The sequence below is a fragment of the Periplaneta americana genome, chromosome 14 (genome assembly GCF_040183065.1).
Source record: "Periplaneta americana isolate PAMFEO1 chromosome 14, P.americana_PAMFEO1_priV1, whole genome shotgun sequence".
NCBI lineage: Eukaryota > Metazoa > Arthropoda > Insecta > Blattodea > Blattidae > Periplaneta > Periplaneta americana.
This window is the reverse complement of record NC_091130.1, coordinates 154782011-154801840: the sequence shown is the minus strand read 5'-3', so window position 1 is coordinate 154801840 and position 19830 is coordinate 154782011. Positions and strand designations below refer to the sequence as shown.

At 34.0% G+C, this 19830-nt stretch overlaps 1 protein-coding gene across 11 annotated transcripts in view; it reads left to right on the top strand.

Moving 5' to 3' along the window:
- The first annotated feature begins 6995 nt into the window (after positions 1-6995).
- LOC138713882 (protein piccolo-like) overlaps positions 6996-19830 on the top strand; it is a 281309-nt gene continuing 268474 nt past the window's right edge. For 10 of the 11 annotated variants that reach the window (XR_011336004.1, XM_069846385.1, XM_069846384.1 and 7 more), the window contains exons 1-3: positions 6996-7145; positions 15211-15418; positions 18570-18666. Coding sequence is in view for 10 of the 11 variants with exons in the window: in XM_069846385.1 (XP_069702486.1) it covers positions 18636-18666 (31 nt within the window). In the remaining variant the exon portion in view is untranslated. The remainder of the gene's footprint in view (positions 7146-15210; positions 15419-18569; positions 18667-19830) is intronic. The other variant, XM_069846380.1, reaches the window with a different exon arrangement.

The following is a 19830-nucleotide window of genomic DNA, read 5'->3' as shown; positions in this document are numbered from 1 at the left end:
AATAAACATGGATAACTTATATACAAATTAACAGACACCTTAAATTGGATTCAATTCTCTTTGCAGATGATTTAGTATTATTAGCACTTTCAGAAGACGACCTACAAAGGTCAATATATAATTTGCAGCAAGTAGCAGCCATATACAACATGGAAATTTCAACAGATAAAACAAAAATTATAGCATTCTGTGGGAAATACCCAATACAAAGTAAAATTTGTCTCGATAATAAAATATTAGAAAGATGTAATAGTTTCCGATATTTAGGTTACAATCTTTCCATTTTTGAAGAACTGGACATATCACAGAAAATTAATAAATGCACAAGAGCTATGGGCATTATAAATAGTGTGATGAAACCATCCTTGGTTCAGAAACACACCCGCATACGTCTCTACAACACATTGGCACGACCGATGCTCAGCTATGGCAGCGAAGCAAGGACACTGAGGAAAGCAGATAAAAGCAGAATAACGGCTTGTGAAATGCGATTCATGCGAAGAACAGCGGGCTATACTAAATGGGATCTGAAAAGAAATTGTGAAATTTTAAAGGAACCAAAAACTCAACCAGTTTTAGATTACATTGTTCAATATCAGTCTAATTGGAAACATTATTTGGAAAGAATGAGTAATAGTAGACTCCCAAAGGCAATTTATGATTATGTACCACATGGTCAAAGATCTGTGGATCGTCCTGCTAAGAGATGGCGTGAAAATTTTATGTGAGACCGTAACAGACCTTGTGGCCTAACACTTGTCAGGCAGAAGAAGAAGAAGAAGAAGAAGGTACTTACTTACTTGCAAATGGCTTTTAAGGAACCCGAAGGTTCATTGCCGCCCTCACATAAGCCCGCCAGCTGTCCCTATCCTGTGCAAGATTAATCCATTCTCTATCATCATACCCCACCTCCCTCAAATCTATTTTAATATTATCCTCCCATCTACGTCTCGGCCTCCCTAACGGTCTTTTACCCTCCGATCTCCCAACTAACACTCTATATGCATTTCTGGATTCGCCCATACGTGCTACATGCCCTGCCCATCTCAAACGTCTGGATTTAATGTTCCTAATTATGTCAGGTGAAGAATACAATGCGTGCAGTTCTGCGTTGTGTAACTTTCTCCATTCTCCTGTAACTTCATCCCGCTTAGCCCCAAATATTTTCCTAAGCACCTTATTCTCAAACACCCTTAACCTATGTTCTTCTCTCAAAGTGAGAGTCCAAGTTTCACAACCATACAGAACAACCGATAATATAACTGTTTTATAAATTCTAACTTTCAGATTTTTTGACAGCAGACTGGATGATAAGAGCTTCTCAACCGAATAATAACACGCATTTCCCATATTTATTCTGCGTGTAATTTCCTCCCGAGTGTCATTTATATTTGTTACTGTTGCTCCAAGATATTTGAATTTTTCCACCTCTTCGAAGGATAAATCTCCAATTTTTATATTTCCATTTCGTACAATATTCTGGTCACGAGACATAATCATATACTTTGTCTTTTCGGGATTTACTTCCAAACCGATCGCTCTACTTGCTTCAAGTAAAATTTCCGTGTTTTCCCTAATCGTTTGTGTATTTTCTCCTAACATATTCACGTCATCCGCATAGACAAGAAGCTGATGTAACCCGTTCAATTCCAAACACTCTCTGTTATCCTGGACTTTCCTAATGGCATATTCTAGAGCGAAGTTAAAAAGTAAAGGTGATAGTGCATCTCCCTGCTTTAGCCCGCAGTGAATTGGAAAAGCATCAGATAGAAACTGACCTATACGGACTCTGCTGTAAGTTTCACTGAGACACATTTTAATTAATCGAACTAGTTTCTTGGGAATACCAAATTCAATAAGAATATCATATAATACTTCCCTCTTAACCGAGTCATATGCCTTTTTGAAATCTATGAATAACTGATGTACTGTACCCTTATACTCCCATTTTTTCTCAATTATCTGTCGAATACAAAAAAAACTGATCAATAGTCGATCTATTACGCCGAAAACCGCACTGATGATCCCCAATAATTTCATCTACGTACGGAGTTAATCTTCTCAAAAGATTATTGGACAACATTTTGTACGACGTCAACAAAAGTGATATTCCTCGTAAGTTACCACAGTTGGTTTTGTCCCCCTTTTTAAAAATAGGTACAATTATGGACTCCTATGTACATTTAGTAGTTGCGCAAAATAGAAGAAGAAGGTATATAATAAAATTGATACAAAACTGTTAATAACACTGGTCTAAAAAAACCTTTTTGTCTGCTACTGAGGAAATTTCAAGTGTTCTAGACTGAAATTGATGCTCTGATTCTGGATGTTAAATGTTATGTTTTATTTAACGACGCTCGCAACTGCAGAGGTTATATCAGCGTCGCCGGATGTGCCGGAATTTTGTCCCGCAGGAGTTCTTTTACATGCCAGTAAATCTACTGACATGAGCCTGTCGCATTTAAGCACACTTAAATGCCATCGACCTGGCCCGGGATCGAACCCGCAACCTTGGGCATAGAAGGCCAGCGCTATACCAACTTGCCAACCAGGTCGACTGATTCTAGATCTGTAATCAGATTTGTCATAGCACGTCAGGTTTTTGAGTTATGGACTGTAACATTAATTCTAATATTACTATTGAGTACATACCTGTACCGTAAAGTCAGAGGTATAAATTACTTGTAAGTTGTTATATTATGCTATTTTATATACATTTATAAGAAAATAAACACTTACAATATGTAGTAAGCACTAAAAACTCTGTTAGAAGTGCTTGAGACCTTGGTTTTCCGCTTATGTTGGCATGTGGTTGATCACAGCAGAAATCACCCATCATGCTCGGACAGTATTGACCTGGATTCCATCGTTGATATGTCCTGATGGAACCTCTCTCCATTTTCGTCACTTACAGCGTCGAGATTTGAAGAAAAAAGTCAAGATGTGAATGAAGAAAGTGCATTTTTAAAGACATGCGACAACCTAGATTCTGAAATGCTCTAAGCATGTTATATAGTAGCTGAGCATAATTATCAGCTCGATAATTTCCTAAAAACCCAGTTGACACTAGTACAGATGTGTCCCAAGCTTCGAGTTCAAGAGCACACAGTTTTGGCCTGAACCTAGTGTCACACATCATAATTAAAAATTTAAAATGTTATATTATTTTAAAATTGTGAAGTGATAGAAAAAACAGACTTCAGATCTGTAATCAGCACACTCAAATTAGGGTTGGTACACTTGTTTTCGTTCAGTAGCAAAATCACAATAAAATAAATAAAATGGATCTGAATGTAGTAAAAATGTAAAAAATAAAATTCTATTATTTTAAAATTGTGACGCGATAGAAAAAAACGCACTTCAGATCTGTAATCAGCACACTCAAATTAGGGGTGGTACACTAGTTTTTGTTCAGTAGCAAAATCACAATAAAATAAATAAAATGGATCTAAATGTAGTAAAAATGTAAAAAATAAAATTCTATTATTTTAAAATTGTGACGAGATAGAAAAAAAAACGCACTTCAGATCTGTAATCAGCACACTCAAATTAGGGTTGATACACTTGTTTTCTTTCAGTAGCAAAATCACAATAAAATAAATTAAATGCATCTAAATATATTTAAAATGTAAAAAATGAAATTCTATTATTTTAAAATTGTGACGTGATACAAAAAACGCACTTCAGATCTGTAATCAGCACACTCAAATTAGGGTTGGTACACTTGTTTTTGTTCAGTAGCAAAATCACTGTAGACATATATCATTGATTAAATTAAGTATTTAGTTGTATAGCTTTTTAATTAGTTTATAGCTTATTTAATTTTTTGATTCTTAATACTACTCTGAGAAACCAATTTGTTTGAGCAAGGAATTTTTTTTTTTAATAATTTCAAGAGAAAAATTGTTCCGGGGCTGGATATCGATCCCGGGACCTTCAGCTGAACGCACCAACGCTCTACCAACTAGCTACTCAGTAACTTCACCCGACACTCTCAACTTTTGCCTTTATGTCCACATAACTCGAGTGGGCTGACAAGACGCCAGAAATCCACAAACTCTGTGTGACTTGAAATTGTGGTTTTCTGTTGACGTACCCAGTAGCGGCTGGTGACCGAAATCCTCGGTGAGGCCTGTAGTAAGTTGTTTAAGCAGGCTACCTTCCATACAAAATGTTTATTATTGATGATACTTATTATGATTGACATTATTATTACCAACTACGCTACCGAGAGCGACCTAGTCATTCTATGTTCTTGTTAATGTATAGTCAAATACTCTTTATTAAACACTAGTGTGTACAGCTTTCAGCATTTTTTTAATTTGTTTTTGTTGTGGAGACCTGGCTGGGGACATTGCAGCTTGTGGAGTATTGGTGGAAAGATTAAAGTCTTGAGGGAAAACAGGAGAATTCCGAGAAAAGCTTTGATCACCACAAATTCCTTCACGACCACCGAACCCGAGTCACCACGGTAGAAGCCAGAGAGGCTAACTACTCGGTCACGAACGAACATTATCTCCTTTTTAATGTATTGGAGTAATTGTAATTCCATCGCATCGTGAAACCCTTCATAATATTGTTGACTGTTTTGTAGATCCATGAAGCTATTCCTAAGCTGACCAAAGTTCACCGCTATGGAGTAACGGTTAATCATTCACAATGAAAATTAAACATAACGTAAGCGTTAACTTAAGAATGTAAACATTACGGTAAAATCAAGAAGTCATACCATCATTCACGATGGGAACATAAACATAACAGCAAACATACTTGGTAACCATGGAAACATAACAACGACGCCATTTCCTCATATCCTCTCAGCGCTCCACGATTGTGTTCTGTTTGCAAATCACGTAAGCATAAGCATGAAAGTTTGGATTTTGCAAACTTTCATGTTAACGTCTTACGGTAATGTTAATGTCACTGTTTATGTGAATCATTGTGAATGATCCCATTTGGTAGTCTGGCCGCAAACTTCTGTGTTTATGTTACGGTTATGTTTAATTTTCGTTGTGAATGGCAGCACTCCGATCGTGAAACGAATCCTGGGTTCAAATCCTGGTTGAGACAAATTACCTGGTTGGGGGTTTTTTCCGGGGTTTTCTCTCAACCAATTGGAGCAGAATTGCTGGGTAACTTATTTCTCCATCATTAATTCACATGAAATCAACATCCATACCACAGCCTGGCGTGTTGTACTTGTAAAAACCCAGAAACAAAATTTGGGCCATCTAATTTTATGAAGTTCCAGATACAACGTATTGCGCATGTGCAGTAAACAAGAGCACCTAAATGTATGCTACTTGTGGACAGTCTTGCGAAGCTTGTTGCCTACATAGAGGAGGACTGCTACCAAGACTGCCCATTTTTTAAATTCCGTATCAGTACAAGAGAGCGCCCTTTCGGCCACCCAATCACTCACAGAATAGGAGTGGTAAGCACAATAAGCCTCAGACTACAGTGTAAGCCTTCGGGTCCCTCCGTTGTACAAAAGAAAAAAAAATATATCAAAAGGTGTAAGTCGTATGAAATATGTGCACCATGTAGAACACTTTAGTTTACTTACTTACTGACTTTTAAGGAACCCGGAGGTTCATTGCCGCCCTCACATAACCCCGCCATTGGTCCCTATTCTGAGCAAGATTAATCCATTCTCTATCATGATATCCCACCTCCCTCAAATCCATTTTAATATTATCTTCCCATCTACGTCTCGGCCTCCCTAAAGGTCCTTTTCCCTCCGGCCTCCCAACTAACACTCTATATGCATTTCTGGATTCGCCCATACGTGCTACGTGCCCTGCCCATCTCAAACGTCTGGATTTAATGTTCCTAATTATGTCAGGTGAAGAATACAATACGTGCAGTTCTGTGCTGTGTAACTTTCTCCATTCCCCTGTAACTTCATCCCTCTTAGCCCCAAATATTTTCCTAAGCACCTTATTCTCAAACACCCTTAACCTATATTTCTCTCTCAAAGTGAGAGTCCAAGTTTCACAACCATAAAGAACAACCGGTAATATAACTGTTTTATAAATTCTAACTTTCAGATTTTTTTTGACAGCAGACTAGATGATAAAAGCTTCTCAACCGAATAATAACACGCATTTCCCATATTTATTCTGTGTTTAATTTCCTCCCGAGTATCATTTATATTTGTTACTATTGCTCCCAGGTATTTGAATTTTTCCATCTCTTCAAAAGATAAATTTCTAATTTTTATATTTCCATTTCGTACAATATTCTGGTCACGAGACATAATCACATAATCATACACTTTGTCTTTTCGGTATTTACTTCCAAACCTATCTCTTTACTTGCTTCCAGTAAAATTCCCGTGTTTTCCCTAATCGTTTGTGGATTTTCTCCTAACATGTTTACGTCATCCGCACAGATAAGCAGCTGATGTAACCCATTCAATTCCAAACCCTCTCTGTTATCCTGAACTTTCCTAATGGCATACTCCAGAGCAAAGTTAAAAATTAAAGTAAATTAGGAAACTTTTTGTGACTTTCGTCATATCCTACTTTCTTTTTAACATAAAAGACGCTCAAAACCCTAGGTTAGGAGTTAGTAAATCAACACCAGCAATCTACAATGAAGTCCACACCTGTGGAGTAACGGTTAGCGCGTCTAGCCGCGAAACCAGATGGCCCGGGTTCGATTCCCGGTCGGGGCAAGTTACCTGGTTGAGGTTTCTTCCGGGGTTTTCCCTCAACCGAATATGAGCAAATGCCGGGTAACTTTCGATGTTGGACCCCGGATACATTTCACCGGCATTATCACATTCATCTCATTCAGACGCTAAATAACCTAAGCTTTTGATAAAGCATCGTAAAATAACCTACTAAAAGATCTACAATGAAATTATGCGCCGTGAGAATTTGCCAGAAGTTCTACTGCTTTTGTAGGACTATATTTCAATGGTTGCCGCTGCCGGCTGCGCCATCTAGTAAACTTTCATGGAATTTCGCTTCGCTCTTGCTCTCCGAAGATCTATATTCCTACATAATCATTGGTTTTCGACGAATGCAAGTGAAATTTGTGGCTCGTATTGGGGTGTATTACAAACTACATATACTTCCAGATAAGAGATAAGTTGGCGAATCCTTTACAAGAGGAAGTAATTAGTGCTACTAACTGATGTGAGTGTTAATGTATCATGTATTACAGTGTGATTAATATAGCGTGTTTGTTAGCCGGGAAAATAAAGTGAATTCAATTTTGACGTATTTTATGAAAGGAACGGAAATGCAATTTTTACGTATAATACGTAGAAGTGAGACATTAACAACAACCGTAGTTCAAATCAATAATATTTGCAAATATGATATTTTTAAAACATTCACAATTTCTGTGCTTTGTTAGGGGTAGGTAGGGCGATTGATAATTCGTTTTTAATTAAAAGTTTTGAGATTTTAACACTTAAAATTGTGATCTTTTTCTACAATTATATTGTAACCTCTGAGTCAAGAATATAATATCGGAAAGATCAAGTGATGGAAAGAACATCAATACTTGACCTCCAGGGTTCGTGTAAGGGAGGTCGATCCGAGTGAGCGTTTGTTACTGGTCGCTGAGTGATGACGTCATTATTAGACCATAGAATGGCGGCATTTCAAATTTGAAATATATATCTGTGAAAATAATGATTTTTCTCGCGGAAAATAGTGAACCGAAATAATTTATTTCAAATTATATTTCTTAATGTTATTATAATTCACTATAACAAGTTCGTTATAACGCTGTGATATAAGACATTTTCTAGCACTGGTATAAGAATGAAGTTATTTTTTTAGCATGTAATAATTTAACAATTACCTCTCATGAACGTGATAGTCATTTGTTGTTTATAAATAATGAATCCAGTATCAAGAAGTACTCTTTCAAAATAGTAAATTTAGTTTGCATAAAACGAAGCGTGAAAAAATCAGAATATATTTAATTACAATCGTATTCTATGCAATTAGTCCTTTTTGGAACTATTTCCATTTCGATAAAAGGCCCAATAGCAGTCTGTTACCTAAATGACTAACATAGACTATTCCACCCATACGTCTCGTAGTGGGCAGGGCATATTTTCCCCGATTAATTCAGTTTAATCCAGGGTTGGCAGATTGGGTGATTTATCGCAATTTAGGCTACATAAGAAGGGAAATCGGCGAGTAATAAAATTATTGTGAAGTAGCCGAGTCGCCCTTTAGGGTATGTACTTGAAAAATCGGAAGGTTGAAATTAGGCTTTATGTTATTTCCTTTTATATTTTTACAATATATTAATCATAGATTTTCAGACCATTTTTAAAAATCGAAAATCACTATTCTTCATTCAATTCAATTTATTAAGCCATTGAACATACAGTGATAGGCTTCGTCACAATACAGAAGGGGGGAAAAAAACAATATTCATAAATATTGAATATATTTTTCAGGATATAACAACCCCGATTGGATTACAATTTTATTATGGCATACATCGGTACTCATATGCCATTTTATTATTATTATTATTATTATTATTATTATTCTGAAAGTTAGAATTTATAAAACAGTTATATTACCGGTTGTTCTGTATAGCTGTGAAACTTGGACTCTCACTTTGAGAGAGGAACAGAGATTAAGGGTATTTGAGAATAAGGTGCTTAGGAAAATATTTGGGGCTAAGAGGGATAAAGTTACAGGAGAATGGAGAAAGTTACACAACACAGAACTGCACGCACTGTATTCTTCACCTGACATAATTAGGAACATTAAATCCAGACGTTTGAGATGGGCAGGGCATGTAGCACGTATGGGCGAATCCAGAAATGCATATAGTGTGTTAGTTGGAAGGCCGGAGGGAAAAAGACCTTTAGGGAGGCCGAGACGTAGATGGGAAGATAATATTAAAATGGATTTGAGGGAGGTGGGATATGATGATAGAGAATGGATTAATTTTGCTCAGGATAGGGACCAATGGCGGGCTTATGTGAGGGCGGCAATGAACCTCCGGGTTCCTTAAAAGCAAGTATTATTATTATTATTATTATTATTATTATTATTATTATTATTATCATCAGATTGGTTGAAGGTAGCTACACACGACAAGGAGGTTCCTCACCGAAGTAGGCCTAAATAAATATAACACTGTATAGGATAAGCGCATATACAGTTCAAAGGCGTAAGTAGGCCCTAATATAATATATTATGCCACATACTTTCATTGCATTTCATTCAGATAAAGTCCTACGGTGATTATTACTATTTTTAAAGGCGACTTTAGGCTACTTAATATAACCCTTCGAGCATTAATGTATGTTCGAAGATATAACCTGTGCTACAACTCGCAAATCGACGACTAGTACTCACCACAATCTGGCAACCCTGTTGTCTATTTAATTTTTATTCCATTGTTGCTTCACACTTTCAGTTCACAATTTCATCGATCAAGAAATTCCATCATTGAAAAGAAATATTTATTTAACTACTATGGCGATAAATATAAGTTAAATTGTAAGGTAAATTATACAGGGCTTTCATTTCAAAACTTCTCAATCGAAATAATTAAGTTATTTAAATTAAATTCATTTTAAACAAAAAACACGTAAATTCAGATATTGAGGAGGAAGTCTGAAACCAGGCTTAATTGCATTTCTAGATTTCACCCCCCACTCTCCAGCCTCTCCCACTTTGAAATTTCAGATGGCACCCCTATATTTTTATACTTAAATATGAAAGAGCATTCAACTGTTTATACACTTCATTCATTTGTTTTCGCATCTTTTATTTTCTATCGTCGCCTGGCAACCAGGATTGTTGTTATTGTCATTTAGAGCTGAAGAGAATAAAGCTACAAAAACTTATTGAGCATTTCATGTAATAGTTGTGTTTGTGTATTAAATTATTTTAAAATGGTGTGCACCCTTCAAGAGAGAACATAAGTAATCCTTATTGATTAAATTTAGGAAATTACACAAAATAAGCTGTGTTTTCATTCTACAATCAACTGATAATAACAAAAATACAGCAAATTGAAAATATCTTCTTCATGACCATTTTTTCCAATAAAATGTATATTTTGGCCGTAAGCAGTATCTGCCAACTGAGCTATGATGTGGCCAGCAATGATACGAATTCTAAACTGTACAAATTTAAATGACACTGAATGCAATAAACTATTTTCACGATACAAATTTCTTCAAATTACTTACACTCTTATGCATTATCACACCCTTAAATGCAAAGTCATGTCCTTTCTAAAAAAAATTAAGTGCCACAAACATCACCTTCTCCATATATTCTAAATAAAGTTGGTTTATGTAGAGTTTTTTTTTTATTTTCTCGTTGGTTTATGTAGGTTTTTTTTTTAATTTTTCTCGTTGGTTTATGTAGGTTTTCTCTTAATTTTTCTCGTTGGTTTATATAGGTTTTTTTTTTAATTTTTCTCGTTGGTTTATGTAGGATTTTTTTTTTTTAAATTTTTCTCCTTGGTTTATGTAGGCTTTTTTAATTTTTCTCGTTGGTTTATGTAGTTTTTTTTATTTTTCTCGTTGGTTTATGTAGATTTTTTTTTAATTTTTCTCGTTGGTTTATGCAGGTTTCTTTTTAATTTTTCCCCTTGGTTTATGTAAGTTTTTTTTATTTTTCTCGTTAGTTTATGTAGGTTTTTTTTAATTCTTCTCGTTGGTTTATGTAGGTTTTTTTAAATTTTTCTCGTTGGTTTATGAAGGTTTTTTTTTAATTTTTCTCCTTGGTTTATGTAGGTTTTTTTTTAATTTTTCTCGTTGGTTTATGTAGGTTTTTGTTAATTTTTCTCGTTGGTTTATGTAGTTTTTTTTATTTTTCTCGTTGGTTTATGTAGGGCTTTTTATATTTTTTTTCGTTGGTTTATGTAGGGTGTTTTTTAATTTTTCTCGTTGGTTTATGTAGGTTTTTTATTTTTCTTGTTTGTTTATGTAGGTTTTTTTCTTTATTTTTCTCGTTGGTTTATATGTAGGCCTAGGTTTTTTTAATTTTCCCCCTTTGTATTTATCGTTTTTACAATGAGATATTTGCTGGATTGCTTATATTTTGTTTATATTATTTTTCCTTTCTGAGGAAGACTGTATTCAGCACAAATTCCTCCACCAGTCTCGGCAGAAGTTCAAACTGTGTCTTTAGTCTAGAAAATTAATGCATGAACTATTTGATTATGAGTGCACACAGAAAGCACATTTCTTTAAAACTTGTATTACTGTATCATCTTCTTAAATAGGTCTACTGTTAATAGGTAGCAAATTATAAGGGTTATAGGAAGTCAATTATTTTTAATTTTTCTATATTCTGTCTTTTATAAAATAGTGGATCAACACTTCTGTGTTTCGTAGTTTAAATTATGTCTTAAACAACCTTCTTTTGAAATTACTGTCTTTATTTGGAAATATGCTCGTTTTGCAATAGGTATACTTGGAGTTCAATCCTCGACATGATTGAATTTTCTTTGTGATTTTCTGTAGTGTCTGTGCCATAATAGTACGAATTGGCAAATATATACAGAGTGTTAAAAAAAGTATCCAATATTTTAGGAGGTGCTAGTATGCACCAAATCAAGAAAATAATGTCAAATAAACATGGGTCCTACAGCACATACTTTCTGAGATCTGAACATTTAGGCACTGCTCAATGTGACGTCCATTCATGGCAATGTATTCCTCTATCCTTTGCCGTAAGGAATCACGCACTCTTTGAAATTTACCATAACCAAAAGTCTAGGGGATTTAGGTTTGGGGAACGAGCAGGCCAAGGTGTGAGGCTTCACTGATCAATCCAGTGGTCCTGAAATGTCAGCGTCAGGTATTCAAGCACATTGTGGAGAAAAATGTGCTGGTGTGCCATCATGCATGAACCACATCTGTAGTCTTTGCTGACATGGCAGATACTCCAGCAAGGTAGGCAATATGTTAATAAGAAAGTCCTCATAACGAGCCCCAGTTAATCTCTGTGGTAACACGTATGGCCCTTAATCTATCGCCAAGAACGCCTGCCCATACGTTGATTGAAAATCGGTGCTGATACCTTGTTTCTTCAACTGCATGGGGATTTTCATCAGCCCACACATGCTGATTACGAAAATTCACAACACCATCTCTGCTGAACCCCGCTCATATCTGCAACCAAACTTTTGTTTTCAGTATTCCTTGCGACATATCAGTATTCCATGCCAGGGGTCTTAAATACATTATGATTATCTGGTAATCTGCTGTACTGCATTGGGTCAAGGTAGAGTATCCATCGGCCACTGAACGAATATTGCACACTTTTATTACTGCCGATGTGGCGCTATAAACCAATTTTCAATATTTTTATCACTGTCACAACACATTTCAATTCTTATTGCACTATTTATACATATGGAATTATTACTATATTAACACATTTAATATATATATAAAAAACACACTGAACGAACTAAATGTAATTATTACGAAAGTCGCCATAGTTTCTTCCTGGAATTACGATCCACTTCCACTAGATGGCTACCAACACGAGAAGCAGGGTCGGCAATACATGCAAACGAAATGATACTAAACGTGAGGAATGTTAATACAGATGTGTAGTATTATGTGACAGGTTAGGTTAGGTTAGATTAGATTAGGTGTGACAGGTTAGGTTAGGTTTGATTATGTATGTAGTGTTATGAGAGGTTAGGTTAGGTTTGATTAGGTGTGTAGTATTATTTTTTTAGTGGGTTATTTAACCACGCTTTGTCAACTACTAGGTTATTTAGCGTCGATGAGATTGGTGATAGCGAGATGAGGCCGAGGATTCGCCATAGATTACCTTGCATTCACATGTACTATTATTACTATGTTGGCGACACTGAAACCCACTGTTACATTAACGAAATATGGCCGTATTCTTCAATCACGCACGACGATTTTCGTATATAAGTAAGGTACATATTTAGGGTACATCACATCACTTTCTGCTAACCAATACTATACCTATAAATCCAAGACATTTCCAAGGTATTTTATTAAGTTTCTATAGTGGCTGGGACATAAGTAACCTTCACCATGCATTTCTATAAATGGACAGCACATTGAGAACCTCCTATGAACAAGTGTTCAGATCTCAGGAAGTATGTGTTGTAGGACCCATGTTTATTAGACATTGTTTTCTTGTTTTGATGCATACTATCACCTCCTAAAATATTGGGTACTTTTTTTAACACCCTTATTTGCTTGGATTCTGCAGAAAAAAGCAACTTTATTTTATTGGTAAATGTTTACACATTAGTAAGTAGTGTGACGACCATTTGTCTGGCATACTGCTTTAGTCTATCAGAGTATGACTTCAAAAGACTTCTCAAACAAACCATTGCTTAGTTTTTGTTCATGTTCAGTGTTTAGAAATCCACTTACCTGGAAAGCATTGCGCGGTAAATTTAATAATATTTTCAGTAAATAAGTGGATATTTATCTGAAATGAACAACTATTACAGTTTTCTTAATGATTTTTTTATATTGCATAGACTTAACAGACAAATGAAACGATGCAGTTTGTCATTCATGTTAATATAGTAAATGTTTATTCTCAGATATGAAAGGAATAATATGACATGTTACGAAAATTTCAATATCAGACTCCAGTTGCTTAGAAACAGTCATGATGACATTAATTGTTTAAAAATAGCAATGAGTTAATCATATTATTTTGACATCACTTACTTTGCAACGAATCATTCAAATGAAACATAGTAATTCAATTTCATTTAATTAAGTTTATTTTTTATTTATTTTTTTTATTATCCAATTTAATAAACCCTATTTCACCCTGAGGTATATTAGGGTTATAGTTGGCATCAAAATACATATTTTATAAGCAATAAACAATAATAAAATTATAATACAAAATTGTGGTCATTGTTACAATTCACATGAATTATGTAGAAGAATGCACCTTAATGAAAGAATGGATCCTGTTAAAGATTAATGAGATGTTTGAGGAATAATCAATTCAAAGATATACAAGAATGTCTAACCCTTTCAGAGTAAATATACGACCTAAAAAGATAATCATTAGTACATTAATATAACAAAGTTTGACTTTCACTTTCAAATTTATACTTAATTCACGAACAATGGAACAGTTAAGAGTAATAAAAGGATATTACAAGCAATGATTTACGGTTACAAGTTACATACGTGATTCAGGAACAGGAACAATAATTGAAATAATAACACAAGTAATGACTTACAACTAACGAAATTCTTGAAGGGCAATATATAATAGTAGGGGCAATACAAAAGATTTAAAAACAAATGTAAACTGTAAAGGAATAGTAGAAAAATTGACTTAAAATTACACATTCTTTTTAAAGCAATAGGTAACAACAAATAGATACTAATATCAATACACTGACTATAGTTAGAGATTAAGCACATTATTTTAAAAACAAACACGCAAAGGATCAATAGCTATTTTTAGGCATTACATACATGGACCATGTCTTTAATTCACATCTACTTGACGTTACTTCGTATATTATTTTGTGTTTCAATCTATTTCAATTTGTTATTTTCCACTGTAACAACAAAAATATGTTTCATAAAGCCTCAAGGCATTTCTCTATATTTATTGTATCATGGTACTTTTTATCAATGGCAACCTGTAATGGTTATAGGAAGAAAAAAAAAAAAATATATATATATATATATATATATATATATATATATATATATATAATAGCTATTAAACATATTATTTTAGAAGCAATAAATAGCTATACTAAGAGATGGCTTAAAATTTACGAATTAAATACATTATTTAGTAACAACAATTGGCAATAAGGAGGTATTACAAGAAATGACTCAAAATTAGAAATCAAATGCCTAATTAAAATAAAAATTAAAACCAATAGTACAATAATCAAGTTTATTTATACACACTTCAACATCTAGGTCATTTCGCGTGTGTAGGATCTTGGGATTTTGGACGTCAGTAAGGGTCAAGCTTACAGTCTCAAACACGGGACACCTGGCAACCCTCTCCAGCAATCTAATAATTTATAACCAATAAATTAGAATTCTAGTAATTTTGAGCATTCATTTCTGTGTACATTGATATTTTGCGAAATGTTTCAAAACTACATGACGAAAGAAGTACAAAATATGATACAGTATATGATTGCATCTTTGTTACGGTAATTGTAACCAGAGCTTATATGTCTGCTTTAATTTTCTATTTCCAGAGTCAACATGAACAGTGTGAGGTCTTGAGTGGTTCTGTACATTTGCATTCAAGACGATGATACTGAGACTGCAAGGAATATTGAGATATTCGTATTTAATTTAAAGAGGTACTACGTATTCATGAAACTGAGCTGATGTATCATGAAGTTATACATTGCTTTCCAGCTAAAAAAAATTGTAGTTTTGATCTGATGTTCAAATAAATGGGTAAGTAACAAAGTAAAAATTTGTTTGTTATAGCTAAATGTACATAGTAATATTCTGTCTGATGATATTGTGTCCCTGACAAGTGAGTGACTTCAGTGGTCTGTGGAATGCATTGTTTTATAATCTTCTCCACCTCTCTCTTGAATTGCTGATGTTAAATGTTGACTAGCACTCTATTCAATTTCGTATGTAGCCTACAAACATTTTATTGTTGAACATATCTTTACGCCTTACCTAAAAATACCCCTTTGCATTTGATCATGGTGTATGCAGTATTACATTTTGGTTATTTACCCTATATGTATTTGTGATGATTAGTTACACTGAATAAATGAGAATGACGAGCACCCTGTATAGAATGCAATAAAAAAAAATAAACAAAATGAAAATCTTCATAGGTTTGGAATTCATATTCAGTTTCAAAAATTTCTACATTTACTGTGAGAATAGGAGAAAATATAAAATAAATTGAAGTTTAACTCTATTTTATTTAGAAAATACTATTATGTGAAATTTGGTTTCTATTTTTTACATTAATCTACTATGAATATCTTACAGAATAAAGTTTAATTACGAGATACGCCAAAGAAATTAATAGTTCAATTTGTGCCCTGCCATGGCATAGCATATCTTTTTTCCCCACTTTGAAGTAAGAAATGTATTAGGCCTACAGAATATCTCCAAAAATGCTTGCTTGTGGCTGTTGTTCGAATGGGAAATATGTCTTAAAATATGCTCCACTATAAAAAGAAATTTCATTAATAGTAAGTGTGCGTTTGCACTAAAGGAGCTGTGGCAGGAAGAATAATTTAAGAATATTTCTCCATTCATTACAAAAAATATTTAACCATTGTTGGTTTTATGGCCATAAAGTTCTATTGATATCACCGGTATTGAAACATCTCTATCTTCACCTGCGGTGACACGCAATTAAAAATTGACTTTGATATACATTGTCAGCTCTTTTAATTGAAATAAAGTAAGTTACGAAACATTTCGAATATCTTATTTGCAGAAAAATTAATGCCATACTTTATAGATGTTTTATTAAATCTCTGCCAATGGCTGATGCTTTTTTGCAGTTTATTTGAAGATATTTAATGCTGCTGAGTTGTGGAACCTCTGTGTGAGTGAAAAATACTTATCTTGCAATTTAAATATTTCGAAAACCATGTTTATTTTGTGTGAATATTACAAACTTAATTGAAGTTTCAGATGTGTGTATAAATGAACAGAATATTAGAATTTCAAAGGCATAATGGTCCGTTAAGTACAATATCAAATTAGTAGAGGAATGTAATTCAATCAATACTTAAGAAAGAGAAATACATAAAATTCTATATTATACCAGAAGTAACATTACATATGTTTTGATGACAAACATTTTCGCCAATCATATTGGCATCCTCAGGTCGAGCAAAACATGTTAACAAAGTGAACACTGGTCTTAACTAGTTAAAAACAACATTAAAATCATGATATAACTTAAAACAAGTAATAAAATTGGGTAATGTAGCCACCAAGTTGTATGGAAAATGATGTGTTGTAAAGTCATGTATGAAGAGGGGGATGGCACGATCTCTTCTAGTATTGCAGTAACAGTTTCAGAATCAGATTAAAGATGCTACAAATAGGGCGGTCGTGTTGCCGAGCAACGGTGACAGGATAAAGCCCTGTAATTAGCAAAGGATGGTATGAACAAAAGTGTTTGAAAATATTGTTTAAATCTTATAGGACGTTACTTACAAAAAGTTGGAAGAGTTGACTGAAGTCTGTGAGAGCGGCAGCACGACTGACCTTTACATTAGGAAGTAGCTTACAAAGAAAACTGCATACCGGCAAGACTAGTGGATGATCGGAAATTACTTCTGTATGATCTTAAACAGCGGGTTATTTGAATTTGGGTATTGTTCATTAAGTAGGGGGCTATTGTTATTGTTGGAATGGGTAGTAATGTACAATTCTTCAGCCGCGTTCATATAACTATGATTATTGATAATTTTTAAAACCTGCAGTGCATCATCTATGCCCGTGAGATCTTGATTTTGATTAATAAGATGCGAGGCAAATTTTGATTTATTCCTATAAAGTCGGAAACGTGTGCTCTATATCTTGTGTGAAAATTCCTTTTTGTTTGGCCAACATATTTGCTGGGGCAATTTTTACATTGTAATAGGTAGATCCCGCTATTGGCAAATTTATTGTGATTTTGTAGGTTGTTGGAGATAATATTGGATTTGAGGGAGGTGGGATATGATGATAGAGACTGGATTAATCTTGCACAGGATAGGGACCGATGGGGGGGCTTATGTGAGGATGGCAGTGAACCTTCGGGTTCCTTAAAAGCCATTTGTAAGTAAGTAAGTAAGTTGGAGATAATATTATTCAATTTGTTATTAGTACGGAAGGACACGTTAATCTTCTCTTTTTTTAAAAAGGTTACCTAGTTTGTATGAAACATTCCCAAAAAAAGTCATGGGTTTCCAGTTGGTGATTTTTACCTTTTTGTCAGAACTTGTTAAAGTACCGCAATATTAGAAGAGATCGTGCCGTCCCCCTCTTCATACATGTCTTTACAACACATCATTTTCCATAAAACTTGGTGGCTACATTACCCAATTTTATTACTTGATTTAAGTTATATCATGATTTTAATGTTGTTTTTAACTAGTTAAGACCAGTGTTCACTTTGTTAACATGTTTTGCTCGACCTGAGGATGCCAATATGATTGGCGAAAAGTTTGTCATCAAAACATATGTAATGTTACTTCTAGTATAATATAGAATTTTATGTATTTCTCTTTGTTAAGTATTGACTGAATTACATTCCTCTACTAATTAGAATATTAGAAGATTTATAATAAAGCTCATGTTATAAGCATCTGTAGGTTTCATAGGTTTAACTTTGTGAACGTGTTATGTGGCCTGACAGGCTTAGTTTAATTGGCCATTAGGACAAAATTGTAGTATATATTTTCCGAGTTTTTGTTCATAGTCTTTCTTTTGTGTTTAGATTTGCCTGGTGTAGGTAGAGTTTTGTTTGTTTTTATTTTACAATTACTTTGAAACCATCAAAATTTCTTCATGGAGAGTTATAAATGTGTTAGTTTATTGATTGATTTATGTGCCAGATACTCATTCTGTGTTTCAGGTGAATTCTCGGATAAGGGCAGTTCGCCCTATTCAGTTATTTAGATTAAACTCTGTGCAACAAGGAATGTTTCTTAAACCAAACATCTTGCATACAGGTCAGTTTCATGCTAACAGGCCTACACCACAGGGACTTCTATTAATAGGATTGCCATGAAGCCGTAAAAAACAAATTATTATGGATCATAAATAAACTTTTTTTAATTTTTGGTGGGCGTTTTCGGCTTAGAAAAGACTTAAACCATTTCCATTTGCAGAAAACAAATTGTAAATTTTTCCATCCATATATTACTGCAATCATCTTCCTGAAACGCAAATGTAAATTTTTGTGCACTTTTGTTACATATTTTGAGAGTTCTTTTGATTTGCGAATTTGTTGTACAGATTATAAAAAAATTATCTTTCCATAAATTAATTTTTATATTCGTATTTAGATTGATTGGACAAATACTATTTTTATTTTTGTCTGCTTAAGATTGAAATACTGCCAAATTTAATTGAGGACATTTAAATGTCTAATTTAAGATACTTAACTTAAATGTATGTCCTGAAGAAATACTCCGTACATAGTAGAACATAAATTAAATCTATGGGTGATGCAGTTCAGTTAAAAAAAATACAGTGTGCTCTTCTGCTAGAATGTTGACATCTGTCATACCTTATTTCTTGGAAAAAGTGCACACTTGAATGAGTAAGTCAGTTTGCTATACTGGAATCTGTAGTAACTACAGGAGCAATTAATGCATCCACTTCTTAAGAAATTGTGGCGTCAGTGGTCTGGATATTCACTCACTACGGATACTCAATGCCACCAGCAAACATAAATGCTGAACATAACATTAATGAAATTGAAGATAGGAAGTGTGATAAAAATAGAAGTAAAGGCAGGTTAGATAAGCCTCCAGTACTTCAGCTCCAACATGGTGCCTGCCTTTTATACATCATCAACTTGATCTTTTCGTCTTTGTCATTTCTTTAAGAATTCTTCAGGCTGACAAATAGATGCTGGATCTTTATTTTCCATTATGTTTTTAAAAACATAAATAATTCCATCTCGCTCATTGCCAGTTACCTTTACTTACTTATTTCTTACTTTTTAATACATGAATCCATCTTTATTTGCTGACATAACATATCACTATGTATTCTACTCTACATGTAAAATGAATGAATGACGGGAATAATGACAAAATATTTAAAATGTTCGAGTTTAATAAAATCGCCATAAATTCGATAATAAATCTACAGAGTCTAGCTAAAGT